Below are 20,004 nucleotides of genomic sequence, written 5' to 3'. Positions count from 1 at the left end.
CCAACCAACACTTGTGGTAAAACGATTAAAAGTTGTTCAACCAAAACTTGTAAATCAACTGATTATAGTTGTCTGATAAACATAACATAACATAACATAACATAACATAACATAACATAACATAAGTTTTATTAGCATTAATGTTGTGGCAACATCATAGCCATACAAAAAATAACATACAATGAAATACAGTGGTACAAGTACACAAGAACACAAACTTTTACACAGAAGAAGAGTGAACATTTAATTTCCACCTCTGTTGCAAAATGAAAAATAAACAAACTTTGATAACTTTAGAAGTAATTTTGGCGATTTAGTTGTCATAAGATTTTCGAATTTTGTTAATGTTGGCCATCTGCAGTAAAATTGCTTAAATACTTTTTTCGCAGTTCTCTGTGTTTAGGGCAAACTAGAAGGAAATGGTATTCATCCTCAATAATTCTCAAATGTTACAATTATTACATAATCTTTCGTGCCGACGAGTATTAGTATATCTGCCTATTTCTATTTGTAGATCGTGAGATGAAGTTCTTAGTTTGGTTAAAACAATTCTAAATTTATTTTCAGTGATATCACTAAGGTACGTTTCCTGATCAAACTCGTGTTTAATTAATGAATATGAGCAAAGTTTAGGTAGGTTGTTTATTTGTCCATACCATGTCTGTTTATAATTGTCGATTATTCTTATCCTTATAGGTATTATATCAATAGATAACGTATCTTGATTAAGCCAAATGTTAGCCATCCCAAGGCGATTCAATAAGATTTGTATATGATAAGCCCAATTATTACCGTTATACGTAGTATCATTGCTAATGTCATCACGTAGCATATTATATACTATTTTGATCAGGCTATTATTCGGGGAGTTAAGAATTTTTATCCAGTATCTGATCATTATAATCGTTCTATTAATTTTCATTGGGACCCTTCCTTATTCACCATACAAACATTATAAGTTTGTTGATCGTTTAACACATAATAATTTTCTGCAAAATTTAGTATGTATCATGGCATCGTGAAAACCTCATACTTCTGCCGAATAGTTAAGAACTGGTGTCACTAGACTATCAAATAATTTATTTTTTTCTTTTATAGGTAGGTGCAGTTGGCTGAATACAATAAACAAATTATGCATATAATATGAGGCGTGCTGTGCTAATCGCTTTTGTGGTCTGTTCCAGTTATTGTTCTTATATAAATGCGTCCCAAGATATTTAAAGGAAGTAACCATTTCTATCTCGGCGTCGTAGAGATAAAATTGGTAGGCTGTGTGACGGCCCTTTTCAAAAACCATAGCTTTCGTTTTTTTAGCATTAATTTTTAACCCCCAGGTGTTACAATAATCTTGGAGATCATTTAACATGCATTGTAGAGAGTTTGGGTTAGGTGAAAATAAAGCTGCGTCATCCGCAAACATTAGAAGAAATACCTTTATGTCGTTTATAGTAAATATTCCTTCCTGATTACTGTTAATATAAGACGTGACGTCATTCACGAAGAATAAAAATAATAAACTTGAACTCGGGCCGCCTTGTTTCAGGCCAGTGCCAGATTCGAACCAGTCTGATCTTGACTGTTTGTATCTAACACAACATTTGACCGCAGAATACATCGCCTTAAGTGAAAGTACTATTTTAGAGCTTACATGTTCTTGTATGAGTTTTGTCATATGCCTTTTCATAATCAACAAAAATGCAATAAAGTTTTTTACCACCATTAAGGGTTTTAGCAATGATAGAGAATAACACGAATATACAATCAATAGTCGATTTTCCTTTCTGGAAACCAAATTGTGAATCGCTTATTTTTTCATTGTTAATTGCCCATTTAGTCAGCCTATTTAATAATATCTGAGAATACACCTTACTTAATATAATGCTTATTTTTAGATTCACTAGCGTTACCACCTTTAAATATTGGTGTTATTATACCTTCTCCCCATGACTGCGGGTATTCTGCGCTATTAAACATTCTGTTATACAATTTGAGCAAATATGGGGAAGTAATTTCAAATGAATTCTTAAAAATTTCCGCAATTAACATATCATTGCCGGGACTTTTCCCGCTTTTTTGAGAAAATATAGCATTCTTGAGTTCCGATTCCGAGATAATCCCATCTAGCGATTCATCCGCCAAAAAGGGCACATTAAAATCTTGTTCATTATTTGTAGCACCAAAAAGGTTATTAAAATGATCATACAAATCATCAATAGATAAACCTTCAGAGCTGGGTATATTTTTCTTGTACTGGTGTTTGATATTTTTCCAAAACTGTTTTGGTTTTGTTTTTGCCAGCTTAGCAATTCTAACACCCTCATTTTTAAGGAAGAGTTTCTTTTCTTTTCGTTTAATCCTATTATATGTTTTTTTAACATTAAGGTATTCCTGACGTAACTGGATATTATGTTTATTTTTTACGAATCTATTTCGAGCCTCCTTAAATGCTTTTCTAGCATTGTAACACTCTGAGTTCAACCATTTCTTTTTGTTTGCTATATTCTTCTTATTATTATTAGTAGTAGTAGTAGTATTTTTACAATCATTAACCGTATTTCGGTTTTTACCCATAGTGTTTTTTGCACAATTTAGCAGTATTTCAGTAAATGAATTAACTGTGTCATCAATGTTTGTATTGTCGATATTGTCACACAATGAGACTAATCCGTTACTGTGCGACTGTAGTAAATTTATGAATGAATCACGCTTATCGTCCTCCCACGCGATGTGTATACTGGGGATATCCGATAGATCACGTGATTTATTTTCCGTTTGAAAACAAATACCCTGTAAACATACTTTAATTGCCGAGTGGTCAGAAAATTATGTAGGGAGGAGTATTTCAAAATCGCTCAAATGAGAGAAATATCGATAATTTATGATAAAATAGTCTACCAGGCTATTTCCGTTAGTATTATGGAAAGTAAAGTCGCCTACTTAACTATCCTTATGTAATCGACCATTTACTATATGAGGGTTTGATGCCTTACATAAGTCTAGTAACATTTTGCCGTGATTGTCCAAACATTTATCCTTACTTATTCTATTTAGAACTTTTGTCAACATTTGTTCAAATTCCTCATTGTCTATGTAATAGTCAAAATTTAAGAAGTCAATTTCATTCGCAGTGCGGCTTTTAAAATCGCCATTTAGTGCAACTATTCCATCAGTGCTATATTTTTCGATTCCCTGTTCAATTAGATCAGGGAACTTTCCTTAAAATAAATGGAGATACACCCACTATAACGACCTTTTCTTGTATTTTTAGATTTAGTACCAAATAAATGCTCATGATAAAAATTTCCTATGTCTAGATTTATAGTGTGCTTTTCTGATAACCATGTCTCTGTTAAATTAACTATATCATATTCACAAATAATGTCCAAAAAGTCAGTATCACCAAGTTTTCTACCAAGTCCATTTATATTCCATGATATAATGTTAATATCTTTCCTACGACGCCCCTAGTGTGTAGTCGTCTGGGCTCTCCCTCTCGTATGCTGTCCCCCGGCGCGCGCGTCAGTGGCTCGTGGCACCGGTCCGTTGTACGCCTCCCCGTTTACGAATAACTTTTTACCAACGAAATATGTCCGTTTTCCCTTCCGCTCTTCCTCCTTTTGTATATGATACAATGCTTTTCTGGCGTCCCGGATTTCCTTGGGCTGTTGTATCCCCACTCCGTAACCGGCTTTTTTAATGTCGTCCCTTTTCTCGTAAGCCATTTTTCTAACGTCCTCTCTCTGCCTATAATAATGGAATTTTACTACTATTGGCCGTGGTTTTCGTGGTGAATCCTTTCCTACCCTATATGCATTGCCAACTACAATCTCCCGGACCCTTTCTTCTTCCATATATTTATTAAGAAAATCTTTAACTAAGTGCTCGCAGTTGAGACCTTCGTCTTTCTTTGCCAACCCTGGGTCCTCTTCAAACCCATACAACATTAAGCTGTCCCTCATTGCTCGTGCCTCGTTTTCAAGCGATTTATTTGCGTAGTCGTCCATTTGTTCTTGCATAGATTTAAGACCATTTTCTATATGGCTAATGTTCTTTTTTGTTTCTTTTATTTCAGTTTTTGCCTCTGTAAAAATAGTTTTATTTTGTTCTACTATGTCGCTCATGGTTTGGCATGACGCTTCTATTATGTCTACCCGCTTATCCAGGTCCGACACTTTTTGTTCAAGAACTATGACCTTTGCGTTTATCCTAGTTACTGTCTTGTCGATGTTGTCGATTTTTGGCAACGCTTGTTTAAGACACTGAATTTCTTCTAATATCGTCATCGCCCATGGTGGCGGCTGATAGCTGTCTATCCAACAGTGATTCAAATAACACTAGTTGTTCATCACACATTCTGTCCAACAAGCAGTCCAAACAACACTGGTGGTCCAACCCACACTTCCGGTCAAACCATTGTTCAACCAACACGTCCATCCAATAATGTGGTCCAGTAAGCAATAGATGCCCAACCAACAATAGTGTTTCAACAGGCACTAGCTGTCCATCACGTTGCTACCAATCTAGCAGCCCAACCAATTGTAGTGATGTTCTTCATTGAAAGTAATGATCTCAGAAGATAACATCAGCATATTTGAATCATAGGCCACACCAAATTAATGTTTAGTTCCTCGGATTTTTGCCAAAACAAATTGGAGCGAGCGAGCGAAAAAAAATAATGTCAGTTTTCATAAAAACCGAGGCGAGCGAAGAGCGAAACATATATTTTTCGTTAATTCAATATAAGTAAGAAAAATTGTACAGATTGCCCTTAAACCCATTTTAATGCCATCTTCAACTGAACATCTAATATAATCGCTACCAGTCTCAGATACACATGCTTTATTGTGTAATAATTTCTTTAGATAATGATCCTTTAGTGCAACAATGACTTCAAGCATGCTCAAAACATATTTATTGTCAAAAATAAGATTTAATTTCCAAACTCCGAGCCACATTATTTATACCGGAAGCCGCCATTTTGATTGAATTTATTGAACCCATGCTAAACCGATCGATATACAGTATAAAGCACTACGCATCGGTAACTTCCCTTTACAAAAACACGAAAACTAGTGAAGAAAAATTATACTTGATTATTTTAGCCTTTAAATAAATTATTACCTGAAAAAATATGCTTGGCGATGAAAATGGAGGTGCGGGCGCAATCATAAGAGCAAAAAACATGTCAATCACATCTCATGGACATTGCAAAAAAGATTTCAAACACAGGGCCATGGTTAATGCAATGAAGATGGAAGTTTGGAATGCAAACTGTAATAAACAGGCCAAACACATCGAATCGTTATAGCAATAAACATGTCCAACACATCGAATCGAAATAGCAATAAACATGTCCAACACATCGAATCGAAATAGCAATAATCATGTCAAACACATCCAATCGAAATAGCAATAAACTTGTCAAACACATCAAATCTTCATAGCAGTAAACATTCCAAACACATCGAATCGTAATAGTAATATTCACGCTAAACATATCGAATCGTATTAGTCATAAACATACCAAACACATCGACTCGCAATGGCAATGAGCATGACAACAAAATGGCTTGGCAAAACAAGTTTTATGTGAGAGTGCAATAAACATATCGAACATTTCAAATTACAAAAAAAAATTAAATCAATACTTAATTTAACCATCATTATTCAGAGCATTCATGGGACTCGCTCATGTTTTGGCACCAAATAAAATTCTGGGAATGTAGCTGAAAACATTTTATTGTATACCAATCAATAATCAACACGCAAATTATTACTCAAATTTAGACGGAAGTCCGTATGCCACTATAGTACAATACGGCCGTAATACAATCAGCAGTCGTCAAATCATTACAAGTATCATTGAACGTTGTTAGAATGACGTTATTTAACAAAAAAGAGTGTCATTAAAATAACATTTTCTATGAAAACAAATGTCTTTGAAGTCATAACACCAGTAATGTATGTAATAATATGGCCTACATATAATTGAAACATTCATTTTCCCACCTGTTTCTCAGTTTTATAGCTTTCCATTTACTATATGTATGTAACAAGTCTTCAAAAAACGCAATAATATTTCTTCTGTGTGGAGTTTCATGGGCCTGTAGAAAGTGGCTTTGAGTGAAAGAAGCACCACATGTATCACACTTGTCTGGCGTCTCATATGTATGCATTAAAGCTGCACTCTCACAGATTGAACGTTTTACCATTTCTTTTGTCTTGGAACGATTCATTTTTTTGCGAAAATCCATAGACAACAGTTATATAAGACAGCCAACAAAAAATTAGATCGCAGATTTTTACATTTAAGTTTAAAAATTGATGTTTTATACATTTTTAAACCATAAATAACGGTTTAATCCATAAAATATAAATTTTCGAGTGGAAATATGAAAATCTACGATCTAATATTTTGTCAGCAATTTCATCTCATTGGTTTGCAGATATTTACGATTTAAAAAAAAATGGTATATCTGTGAGAGTGCCCTTTTCCATGTGTCGCATATCCATTTGCTTTCCAACGTACTTCGTCTCATGTGAAGCTTATCTCTGCAACACAAAAACAGCACCATATCCCTAACACCTGAAGGGCTTCTCTCCATTAAATGTTTCAGGGAAATTCGGAGCTTATCTGTCAAACACAAAAACAGCGTCATATTCCTAACACCTGAAGGGCTTCCCTCTATTATATAGTCTCAGGTGAATTCAGAGCTTATCTATCCAAAACAAAAACAGCACCACATTCCTAACACTTGAAAGGTTTTCGTCCATTACATGTCTCGGGGAAATTCGGAGCTTATCTGGCTTAGGAAACAACAACACCATATGCCTTAAACATCAAGGGTTTCTCATAAGTATGTATTCTCATGGGTCTAGAAATGTCATCTTTAGGTGCCACAAATCCATTTGCATTCTGTGTCGTCCCCTGAGTTTTTGCAGCTTTTACTACAAAACACCGCATCACATGTTTAGCTCTTGAATGGCTTCTGTTCGGCATGTCGCTTCATGTGAATTCGAAGCTTATCATTGCCAGAATAAACCGCACCACATATTTCGCAGAGGTAGGGCCTCTCTCCGGTATGTCGTCTCATGTGAATTCGAACCTTTGCTCTGGTTATAAAACCAGCATCACAAACCTCGCACTTAAAGGGCTTCTCCCCAGTGTGTATTGTTATGTGCATCTGTAAAGCACCCTTTTGAGCAAATGAAACCCCACATGTCGCACACTTGAATGGCTTCTCTCCAGTGTGAGTATTCATGTGGACTTTTAATTGGCCGCTTTGATTAAAAGAAGCGTCACAGACAACACATATGTATGGCTTTTCTCCGGTGTGTATTCTCATGTGTGTACGTAAGCTATAAGCATAAAAGAAGGACGCAGCACATGTCTCACACTTATGTTTCTTCCCTCTTGTGTTATCAATCATATTGTTTGGCAAATGCGATGAATGAGGTAAGGCCTTTGCGTTCTTTTCTTTATGTCTTATCATGTGTGTTTGAAGCTTATCTTTCCTAGAAAATGCAGCATCACACTTTGCACACTTGAATGGCTTTTCTCCCGTGTGTATTCTCATGTGGATTTGTAACTTATGTTTCCATGCAAAAGCAGCACCACATGCCTCACAAATAAAGGGCTTCTCTCCAGTATGTACTCTTAAATGCTTCTGTAAAGTTCCACTTTGAGTAAACGCTATTCCACATGCATCACACTTGTATGGCTTCAATCCTATGTGTGCATTAATATGGTTTTGTAACTGGTTGTATCGAGTAAAACAAACGGCACATATATCACACATGTAAGGCTTTTCACCAGAGTGTATCTTCATATGTTTACGTAAACTAGACTTCAAGGTAAAAGTAGCAGCACATGTCTCGCACTTGTGTGGCTTCCTTTCGGTGTGTATTTGTGTATATCGCGGTGGAGATAATTTAGGAAAAGAATTTTCCTGCGTTCCTGAGTGATGTTTCATGTGACTTTTTAGCTTATCTCTCCTAGAAAAAGCAGCACCACATGTAACACACTTGAAGGGTTTCTCGCCAGTATGAATTTTAACGTGCCTTTGTAAAGTAACTTTTAAAGCAAACGCAGACCCACAAGTCGCACACTTGTATGGCTTCTCTATTATGTGTTTATAAATATGGTTCTGTAAATGGTGGTAATGAATAAAAGAAGTGCCACACATATCACACTTGTATTGTTTGCCATCAGTTTGCATTCTCGTGTGTTTATGTAAATCAGATTTAGTAGGAAAAGAAGCCTCGCATGTCTCACAACAATGATCCTTCCCTCCAATGTGTGAATTCATACAGCTTGGCATTTGAGATAAATTAAGTAAATAATTTTCCTGCGTTCCTGCATGATGTTTCATGTGATTATTTAGATAATCGCTCCTAGAAAAAGCAGCACCACATGAAACACACTTGAAAGGCTTCTTACCAGTATGAATTGTAAGGTGTCTTTGTAAAGAAAACTTTTGAGCAAACACAGACCCACAAGTCGCACACTTGTATTTCTTTTTTCCGTCGTTTATTTGCATGATTCTTTAAGCAAATAATATCTCTGTGAAAAAAGCAGCACCATGAGTCCCACAAGTTATTTCTTTTTCGAATGCATTTTCATATGGCTCGTTGGATGATGACGAAATCCGAACTTGAATAGCTTCGCATCGTTATCCATATTATTATTTTTGTATTTTCAACATTCACAAGGAAATACTTGTGTGTGTTTTTTCTTTGCTTTAACATCATAGCATCATCACCTCTCATACATGGATATGCTCTTTGTCATCTGGAAAAATAGAAACAAAAAAGTGTAATCATAAGGAAAGATATGACATGAGGAGAAACAAACAAGCTCGAAGATATAAACCTAAAGAGATGAAAACTTGAGTAGCCGACCCCCAGTCCAGCTTTATCCATGGAAAAACATAGTCAGTTATCAGGGGGTCCAACATAATTTATTTTTGTGGAATCTCAAGTGAGGGAAATGTGAGATTCGGAGGGTATATTTACCAGGTCATTAAAACGCGGGCTGTAAGGCATTTCAATAGTTTAGACAAAAGGCAATGTGTCAATGTTACCTAATACGAACGTCTGTTATGGCTTATTCAAAATTACCTACTGGATACACTTGTATACAATTATAACTTTTCATATACGTGTTCAATGTGTTTTCAATTTACAAAGATACAGATAAGATGAATATTTGCGTAAATGCGCAATTAAAACTATAGAAAACGCAATAATTTAAAAATGAATGAGTAAAAAAAACACACAAGTAAGGAAGACTACGTAATTAATGCAACAAGGGACGTTTAATGAAAAAAAAATGAGAAAATTGAAACTCTTTTCATCCAAATTGGCAAGATTGATCCGGTCAATTGATTTAACTTATTCAAAATGAGATTATGGTTTCTGAAATTGGCAAATCATTTTCCGGAAGCAAGCCGGAAATAATCAAAGACTACAGACTTCGTGGTTTGACTAAATACATTATCCGTTGATTAATGAGTAAATATGATTGTATACGATAATAGACGGATGCAAGCGGGAACTAAGTGTTCATAAGCAAGCTTTCCCGCGAACATGTCAATAAAAAGAGATAGAAAATGTCCACACTTGTGTTATGGATTGCCACACAATTCTAATATTTGCATATGGATTTGCTTTAAAATCATCATTCAGATTTGTTAAAGTAAAAAATCAAATATATTTCAAAACAATTGCTATAAAGTCTTAAATTTAGAGTTTTTCATTTAAGTTAAAAATCAGAAGTTTTAACAACAGATATAGTAATGTAACTTGTGAGATCATAGACGCATTAGACCTCTTCAGAGAAAGCATGCTCAACCCTCAAAGGGTCGACTGGTCTTTATATACAGTAAATTCTCAATCCACACGAAGCCCGGGCTTTACTAAATTGTATATTACCAAACATGTAAGTACATCAACAAACTATGAACGTACTTCCGTCTATAACGGCACCGGATTTTCAAACTCAATCATTTTTTTAAAAAATAAAAAAAAATCTTATAATTCCTTACTAAAAATTATAATACCGAACACGTAAAAAAATATTGAAAAATATTTTTTTTTTTAAATATGCACTTTGTACTGTATAATATACTAACATGGTATTGAACGTTTCTCTACCCGGGTCGCGTAATCATCTTATTACTCACTTCTAAAGAACTTCTGCAGATTGACAGTCATCGCAATCTAAGGACATGATATCCATCTTCAAAATACTCAACCTTAACCCGCGAAGAAATTCGCCGGTCATACGATTGTTTTGACTTTATTCCCATTTTTCTGTTTTCCTGGATTTTCTACCACCCTTGACTTCCGGTTTCAGAGTAAGGTTTTATAACGGCTCATTTCATTGGTCCATGAACTCCGCGAGACATTTCGCGTATAAGTGTCAACAACTGTAATATTTGGACCGGAAGTGTTAATCACAGAGAAGTCTTTGACATTAAATTCCGCTTTGAGTGTGCTTATTTCGGGTCAGACTGGTTCTGGAATTACACATATCATCAAAGCCGAATATGAAATTGCATTCATGAGACAACGGAGAGTGGCTTAATAAGTACCACAGGATTGACTTGTTTCCTTGACAGCGATCTGATCCCAAAAACGTTTCACAGGTAAGAAGTGCAAAATGTTTTATTTATAAAAAAGAGCTGTTTACCAATACGCCGTGTTAAATAATAATCTATATAATTGTAGAAACATGCACACATATTTTGTGTGTTTACATGCGTTTGGTTCATTTACACATGTATATTTATTAAGTAACATTATATTAATTTATATATTATACTAATTTCTTTCATGGAAAATTGTGGAATATATTTTTAAATGACATATAATCACTATTTTGACAAAAAAAAAAAAAATATTGATAATAAAAAAAGAAAAAAGAAATGTATTACTGTATCCAAGCAGGCAATGTGACGAACACCTTTGATTAATTCATTTTGTAGTTAAAAAAAACTTAATGCTTTGTTTTTTATGCATGCGTACAGAAATGAGTGTCATCTCAAATTCCTTTGCATTTGCCAAAATGCTCTTAAAGGGACTTGGTCATGTTTTGTGGTAAAAAAAAAATATTTCCTGAAACTGAAAATGATTAATATTATTATGCTTACATTTACCTGTATCACAATCACATGTATATATATTTCAATGTTTGATATCATAATTGTAGAAAAAATAGAAAATAAGTAACAAAAGAGACTGATCCCAAATTTGATTCGGGTCTTCTTGTGGAAACCAATAAATTATTAGGAAAATGGATAAACCACTCAACTAAACAGGCACATACCCCAGCTTTTGCTGAAAAGTTGAATATCAATAAATATTTTCAAAACATTTATTATAATGCAGATGCTAGTCCATGTGCACATTGTGCATTAATTAATAGATTTAAAATGAATGTACAGTTGTAGCTAGGTTAAAATAAACCTTTAAAATCATTTTTTTATATCTTTGCAGGGCATTGATGGATGGCAACACCGGTATCCGTGACGGTCATATGTATTGAAGTGTAGGCTTGTGGGCTGCAGTTCCACAGAGTGAGACACACCGGCACTATCTCCTATCCCACCACCTAGATCTGGACTCAGTGGAGATGTTACATTGTGCTGTTAACAGTTTTAACATGATATCGCTACAACTTGGAAACAATGACTTATATAATGACAATCTGCTGTCTTTATCTTTGCAAGAGTTGGGATTTTGTCCAGCTTTGTCTACTTTCTCAGTAAAAGATACTTACAGTATATACATGTATGTATTTCACCTCAGCTCAATATAGGGATAGTAAATGTTTAGTTTCTCAGACCATTTTGTAACATTTTAGTAGGGAGCACATAATGCTATTGTTTTTACAGTTAAATGCTTTCAATTTGTATTACCAGTTTGGCTTTAGAGCTGCACTCTCGCAGTTTGACACTGATATGAAATGTTGGGGGGGGGGGTTGTCGTAGAATACGCTCATGTTGGCATTAAAGCCTTCAATTCAGTTATCAATATAAAGATAACTTACAATAGAACAAATCTCAATTGTAAGAAAGAATGCCAAAATCTAAAAAAAAAAAAACCGTTAATAATCCTTGTTACTATAAAACATCAATTTTCTAACATAAATATGAACAAGAGGCCCAAAGGGCCTATACTCTACTGGCATGGCTTTTGTGGTCATATCAATCCAGAGCATGTATGTATGGGTAAAAGGCAACAGACATATAGTTTATGTTTTGTGTTTGAGTTACCTAAAAACGTAGCTCGTTCAACATCTGAGCCCAGAAAGTATTGTAAGCAGATTAGTTGCATGAACTATTTTAATATGTGCCAAGTAAAAGTCATCTGACAAAAAAATGCTTTCAAAACTGTACTCATAGTAAAAAATTCTGTAGGTTTAAAAATTAAAAAAGTTGGTCAAAGTCAAGGGCATCCTAGGACAACATTGATCAATTTGAACAAACATTCACAATCAATTGTGCTGAGATGGATGCACGAACACACAAAAAGATTTTCAAACCTTTCCAGATTTATGTTTACCAAACCTGTTAACCCTGGGTGTGGCCAGTAATGACACCAGGTGCATAACTTAAACATTCACAGCCAATTTTGTTAAGATGAACACGCAAACTACAGAACTTAAAGCTAAAAAATGGCCTTTGGGCTTTCAACAAGAACAAGGCAGAGTAATTCACAAAATCAGCTGCAGAAGCAAAAAGCAAATTGTCTCTCAAAATCCTAGACTTGCAAATTGTCTCCCTTAACTCTAGACTTGAATTTACATGTACATGTAAACTTGGCTAAAAATAGAATTCGCTCATGCAGACCTGGCTAAAAATAGAAAGCATTTCTTTGAAACTTTCATGGCCCATAATCTAGGCATTCATGGGCGGATCTGGCTGGTTTTCGAAAGGAACCGAGCTCTAATCTATATCTAGATACTGTACAAGTTTCATCGAGATACAATCAAAACTGAAGACTGCCATAATCTAGGCATGCATGGGCGGATCTGGCTGGTTTTCGAAAGGAACCCAGCTCTAATGGATATCTAGATACTGTACAAGTTTCATCAAGATACAATCAAAACTGAAGACTGTATCGTGTTCACAAGCAATTGTTTACAGACGCACGAACGCACGACCGCACGGATGCACATACTACGTACACATTACCATCGCATAAGCTCTTCTGGCCTTTGGCCAGTAGAGCTAAAAACTACATTCAAATATTACCATAAAACATCAATTTTCTGACAAAAACATGAAATACTACATTTTAATCTTTTGTTAGCAGTCTTATATCACTGTTTACCAGACATTCACTCTGTAAGAGTGCAGCTTTAAATTACTACAGAGCAAAAGCAAAATCATTTGAAGATCCATGCTTTAAAAGAGGCGCCCTTTAAAGTAGCAAGTGTTACCAATGCTTTTCAGCAAAATAAAGCATTTTTTAAACTTCTTTAATGAATAAACTCCATTTATAGAGCTCTATTGGAACCAAATAGTGATGTATTGACTTTTAAATTAGCTATATTGGAACTTTAAGTGATTTGTTACTTTTTTTTACTAGTTTTTATCAATAAGGAAATTAATTATTTTGCTCTCTCTATAAATTGTGACCAAGTCAGAAGTCACTATAACCATTTCATGTTTGTTGTTTGTTAATGTAGTTGTGTTATAATATTGCTTAAACTTATATTGCAATATAATTATTTGTGTAATAAAACATATATATAGAATAAATTGCTTGATTGTGATGAAAGTTGATAATTAAACAGCCAAGTCTGTTTGGTAGGTAGAAACCAGGCGCGTAGCTGCCTATAAGCGAAATACATGGCTGAATCCACATGATTCTGACAAAAAATAAAACAGTTTAGCCAAAGCTACAGAATCACTATGTTTGTTTGAGTACATGATGTAACAGACACATGGACAACTAAAGGACCTAAGAATGCCCAGAATACACCAGATTTGCTCCATTGTTTTCAAAATGTTCTTCCCTCCCCCCAGCACAATCATGAATCCACATGAATAGAGAGCTAGCTACGCCCCTGGAAATCAGTAATGTGTACGTTCAAGAGCCTCATCACAATGTTCCATTTGTCACTAGGTTGGATATAACCAAATAACTCTTGGATTGGAGGCAGACAACTTATTCCACCAAACCAGTCTCTCACCCTTCTTAACTAATACATTGGAAACGTTATCAGAAGATGAATCTCTAGATTTTTTTTTATCCAATTATAGGAATATGTATTTATTTTAATTTTATTTATTATAGTTTTTAAAAAAAATATTATTTTTTTTTTTTTTTTTTTTTTTTTGGGCGGGTGTGTGTGTGTGTGTGTGTGCGCGCGCCAGGTGCGTTCCCCTATAGCTGTTAGTGGATAGTAACTCAAATACCAAGAATAAAAAAGTTTCTTAATTATATTTATCGATTTTACTTCGTTTCGAACAGTAAGAATTTAGCAATACAGTGAACTGGTAAATAAGAAATGTATTGTTCTGTTGAGTGCAGAGTGACCGTTGTTTTTTGTTATAAATATGCCTTAATCTGTATAACCATTGCATTGAATCATTGCAAATTCATATTTCATGTGGACTTTCATTCATAATTTGCTTGATAACTGAGAAGAATGGCCAAAATGTTAGAGTTTCAATTTGTTAACGATTTGAGATTTTAAATACGCCGCCTTTTCATTCGACCAATCAAATCACATGTTACAAACTGAGCGAAAAACAACAACAAACCGGAAGTCAAGGGTGGTAGAAAATCCAGGAAAACAGAAAAATGGGAATAAAGTCAAAAAAATCGTATGACCAGCGAATTTCTTGACGCGAGTTAAGGTTGAGTATTTTGAAGATGGATATCATGTCCTTAGATTGCGATGACTGTCAATCTACAGAAGTTCTTTAGAAGTGAGTAATAAGATGATTACGCGACCCGGGTAGAGAAATGTTCAATACCATGTTATTATATTATACAGTACAAAGTGCATATTTAAAAAAAAAAAAAAAATCAGTATTTTTTTACGTATTCGGTATTATAATTTCTAGTAAGGAATTATAAGATATTTTTGGATTTTTTAAAAAAATGATTGAGTTTGAAAATCCGGTGCCAGTGACCAGAACTTTATTTACTGTACAATATAAATGCACTAAACTATGAGACAGCCCCCAACATGTGACCCACAATTCCCGCAATAACCCACTTTCATTTTCAATGTAAAATCAATATTTAATCTCAATATATTTTTGTGGGGTGCTAGCATCTGTTAAAGTAAATATCCATCTTATATGTTAAAACCCAAAATAACAAGTATTTACCACTCATTTACATATTTATTTGATGTTGTTTCATCCAAAGCGCATTTCCATTACCGGTGCGTCAGTAAAATTGTTCCATGTGTGATATTTGTAAACATGTAGTTTTTGTCCACAAAGGCAGTTTTGATGTGTACACTCCTAAAAATGTTGTCAGCAATAACAAAGCATCAAACACAATACATATGTAAGAAAAATGTTCATATGCAGGTCATTCTCAGATATTTTCAGGTAAATATAAACGACTGATGCGGAACTACCCCTGATTCGGAATCCCTTATTAAACTGTATCAGCATTTATATAAAAACTAGGTCACTATGTCAAAATCTAGAACAAAATAATGAATAAATGTAATTACCTTGTTTGTTCAGACTTTGCCATAATATCCTATTATTATGCCGATGTCATTGTTAAATATATATATATAATAATCCTTTTTACCGAAACAACTGGATGAACCAAACGATATATAATCAGTTTACCTAGTTCTGGCTTCCATAACTTTAATGTTGATATTTATTTTTTTGATGTTTACAACACATTAAAGTTATGGCGTAACCCCCATAGTAAAGTCAACCAGAATCAATTGAGTGTGATGATGCAATGCAATCAAGTGGGTAGTTGTTCCGATCAGGATTCCGGGTTAAAGCATATAGAGTCTATAAAATATCATAAAAACAAGAAATATTACCAGATAATGTTATTTTATATTAGTTCCGTACACAAAAAATAAATATCCAACTTATAATTATGAGTTTGATGGCTTTTTTTCATTTCATTCTGTCAAAACATAACGATATATACATGAAGGGCACCTGCAAGGCTTCAGGGCACAGTTTTAAATCGCTCGGAACATTTCAGCCATGTCCGAGTTGTTACGATTGTATAACGAGGTCTATCTCGAAGCTTTGTCGGAGGAGACCGAGTTATTACGATTGTATCGAGTTGTTCCCCTTCGCATAATTGTTTTCTGTGTCAGTCAACTTTCGTTTTTTTGGAAAGGTAAACAACTTGTTTTAATGCATTAAATGCTTGTTTAGTGCAAAATAACATTTCACTTACATGGTAAAATATGAATATAACTCTTTATGATCAATTTCAACCATAAAATACTTCACTTAAAACAATTTCAATATTTTTAAAACACCCCCGTTTTTTGCACATTCCCGTTTAGACGTTAGGGATTGGAAGAATCCCGTATAACACGTCTATTATTTTAGACTAGGATTGGAAGAATCCCGTATAACACGTCTATTATTTTAGACTAAACTATGACCTAGATAAGGAATGTTTGTAATAGGATTTATTAAAATGCTAAATCAACTATCTTTAAGTGTTTTTTTGTTTTGAAAATGAGTTTGTGAACTACATTTTACTTCATTAACCTACTGGTTGAGAAGCAGTTTCCGACAGTTTTTATACGTTTTTATTGAATTATTTATAGGTGTTTAAATACCTACTAAAATTGTTCACATTTTAGATAACTACAGCTCAAGCTGCTATTGTAGATATATTTTTCACATGCGTGACGTCACATATAGTGTATCTAATAGGGGCGCAATGAGGGTAATTATACTGTTCTGATTAGCTTGTGATGAGAAGCAGTTTCCGACAAATCGAATGCGGGGCAGATTTTGGTGCCTTTTATGTGTTTTTATTATCCGTTTATTTAATATACCAATTATAAGACTTTAATAAGAGAAATATCATTTTATTTTTCAGCATTTACGAAAAATTTAAACCTTAAAATTTTCGACAGTCAATTCATACTCAAAATCAGGCAGACACTAAATATCAATGATATTTTGATTCATTTCTGAAAGAAACTTGTGTTTGTTTACATTAAAGTGAATGTGGGTGCGAAACAAGCATGACACCAGTGTTCACAAATATGTACACAATGATCATCGTTTGTATTTAAGTCAATTTAGGAAAACCTTGTAGCTATTCATAGATATGCAAATTAGGTTCACACGCATGTGCAATACGCTGCACGTGCCGATCCCCCACGTGCAAGTTTGTGTACAAAATGAAAAATAAACATTAAACATTAAATAATAATAAAAGTTTCTTACGTGTCTCGGTAAGAATTTCAACTTTTGAATGCCTAGTTACCACATAATTGAATTACAGTACCTTCTTTATGAAGGTCTAAAGAAAGTACGCGAAAAAGCGATTTGTCGGAAACTGCTTTCCGTCAGAAACTGCTTCCCAACCAGTAAAGATACAGCTATGTCTGTACAATGCATACAAGTGAAATAACAGCGTGACATAAAAATGTCACAGCGTGACATAAAAATGTCACGAATTCTGGTAGGGTTTGGATACGGCGTTCTCTTCAGCGAACACATCCAAAAAGGTAATATATAACGTGTTCGCTGAAGTTCTTTAGCTACAGTTTACCGAACTTGGGATATACCGAAAGGGCCGGTACCCGTTTATCATAATCTAGTCAAAACGACAATCATTTAAAAAAAGAACGATTTTTATTATGTCAAGAGTCTGTACTACAACTCACCAAAGTACTTTGCAAATGTAGCGATCAGACTGCTTAAATTATTAAAATATATAAACAGTCCTTTTACAAGGGAATTTATAAATCAGTGGAAAAGTTTCAACAAAGGGACGCAACTTTTCCGCGTTCGTTTAAAACGGCGATCCCAAACGCGATATCCAATATCGGACATACTCGGAAAAAGCCGTGTCACACGTCCAGTATCATTAAAATCTTTTAAAAATAATATTTTGGTCACTGCCATTATCCATAACAAGGTTGAAAGCAAATAATGTATGTTTCGCTTGCTAGTCAAATACCCCCCTAGTCAAATAGCCCCCATTTTGGTCAAATAGCCCCCACTCACATTTTAAAATTGGTCAGATAGCCCCCAAAAAACGCCCCCACTTTTGTATTTTTTTATATGTATGTATGCATACTTACTTTATTCCCAAACATTTTTAAACCAATTGGTTGATATATAAATGGCATTTTTCAAGATACTACCTTTCTGCATGAAAAGTACTTTGTTAACCGCACATATATGGAACAGTTTTAATTCGTTTTTATGTATTCTTTTAAAATTATTGCACCATGTTCATTTAAAAGTAAATCAATAATTTATGTTATTTCCAGTTTGTTTGTTTAATTGTTTTTTATCCTTTTTGTGAGTAAAATTTGATTATTTCAGGCTGTACTAAGTATGCTGTAATTGTTGCAAGCATGAAGTCTTTCTCGCACATGCCATGTTTTGAACATGAAAAACTTTAAATGATAGCAGTATTGGAAGAAAAAAAACACACTTTCATAATGGGTGTTTCATAATTAGGTACTGTTCCGATTTAGGTACTCACCCAGTATGTATTTCTTGTAACACTAAATACCAATCCATATATCTTTTTCCAATTTACATCCTGGAAAACAATGTTCCATTTAGCCTAGCAGGTTAATTGGAGTATCCTTATTTTTTATCAATTCATTATAAACTTTTTACTTCCTTTGGATTCCTACACAGTATGCACAAATCTCTTAAAAATTCAATATTTGAATAATGTCTTAAGAATCTATCACATACGCATTAAAATCAAACACTTCAAATACATCACAGAAATTGTGGTATAATTTTTCCTATACAAACATTTTAAGCTCAGCCTACATTTTAAAAAGATGTCTAATTTTTAAAATTCTTTACAATAGTAAGTGTTTATATATACAACGTATCCTTGACATTATAACAACTAGCTAGTAAGAAATTGTATTTTATCTTTTCTAAATGACAAATTTCTCACAAGTTAGTTTCCTAAACCACACTCCCATCAGGGATGGGGGCGGTATATGCTGGTTTGCACTGAGGACTATGCCTCAGTGCGTTTGCCTGGATTTTTTTTATTATATTTTTTTTCCTTTGAGTGAATTCTTTTTTTTTTCTTTTTTATAATAAACAGCGATATTCAATAAAAAAATAAAATAAGATAAAGAAAAGTGTGTTATACATGTATATATAAGTGCCCAACTGTTGTTGTTCTTCCTCTTTTGTCGCTGTGTAACCAGGCAAACCAGGATGGAGAATATAACAATTCACCATCACCATGTAACTTCATTTTGCTCTGGCCATTGACATGGATCACCACATGTTTCAGCATACACAGTTCCTCTCACCATGAAATTGGAAATAAAACAAACTTTTAGTAAAACACTTCATATTGTGTCAATAAATTGTATGTAAATGTACATGTATGTGCTGATTAAACTCATCTAAGTTTACCTTTATAAAATGTCAATATAATCAGAGCATTAAATATCACCAGAAATTAAGTAAAAAGAAACACTAAATAACTTACAAGATACACACTGATGATTTTTAACTAAAATGAGCTACAAATTTGCAACCACAAGTTCTACAAGTTCCACCATATATATATATATATATATATATATATATATATATATATATATATATATATATATATATATATATATATATATATATATAACAATATATAGTTATATATAATTCCCAGCTTAAGATTAATATTAGAACCGTTTCCGGATGGTAGTTTAATACTGGCATAAACAAAGACTTTACTCACTATAAGAAAGAAAACGATCCTTTTCAGGGCCGCTGTTAAAATATTATATAATAATTTAAAATGTTATAT

General features: G+C 33.9%; 1 protein-coding gene across 1 annotated transcript; it reads right to left on the bottom strand.

The window, feature by feature from the left end:
• Positions 1-5,721: 5,721 nt before the first annotated feature.
• Positions 5,722-17,963, bottom strand: LOC128240054 (zinc finger protein 234-like). Its single transcript, XM_052956541.1, has 2 exons — positions 17,870-17,963; positions 5,722-8,791 (listed from the first exon to the last, which is right to left on the bottom strand). The coding sequence occupies exon 2, from the start codon at positions 8,538-8,540 to the stop codon at positions 6,972-6,974; it is 1,569 nt and encodes a 522-aa protein (XP_052812501.1). The 5' UTR covers positions 8,541-8,791; positions 17,870-17,963; the 3' UTR covers positions 5,722-6,971.
• Positions 17,964-20,004: the final 2,041 nt, after the last annotated feature.

The sequence above is a fragment of the Mya arenaria genome, chromosome 7 (genome assembly GCF_026914265.1).
Source record: "Mya arenaria isolate MELC-2E11 chromosome 7, ASM2691426v1".
NCBI classification, from domain to species: domain Eukaryota; kingdom Metazoa; phylum Mollusca; class Bivalvia; order Myida; family Myidae; genus Mya; species Mya arenaria.
This window is presented reverse-complemented; position numbering and strand designations above follow the sequence as displayed.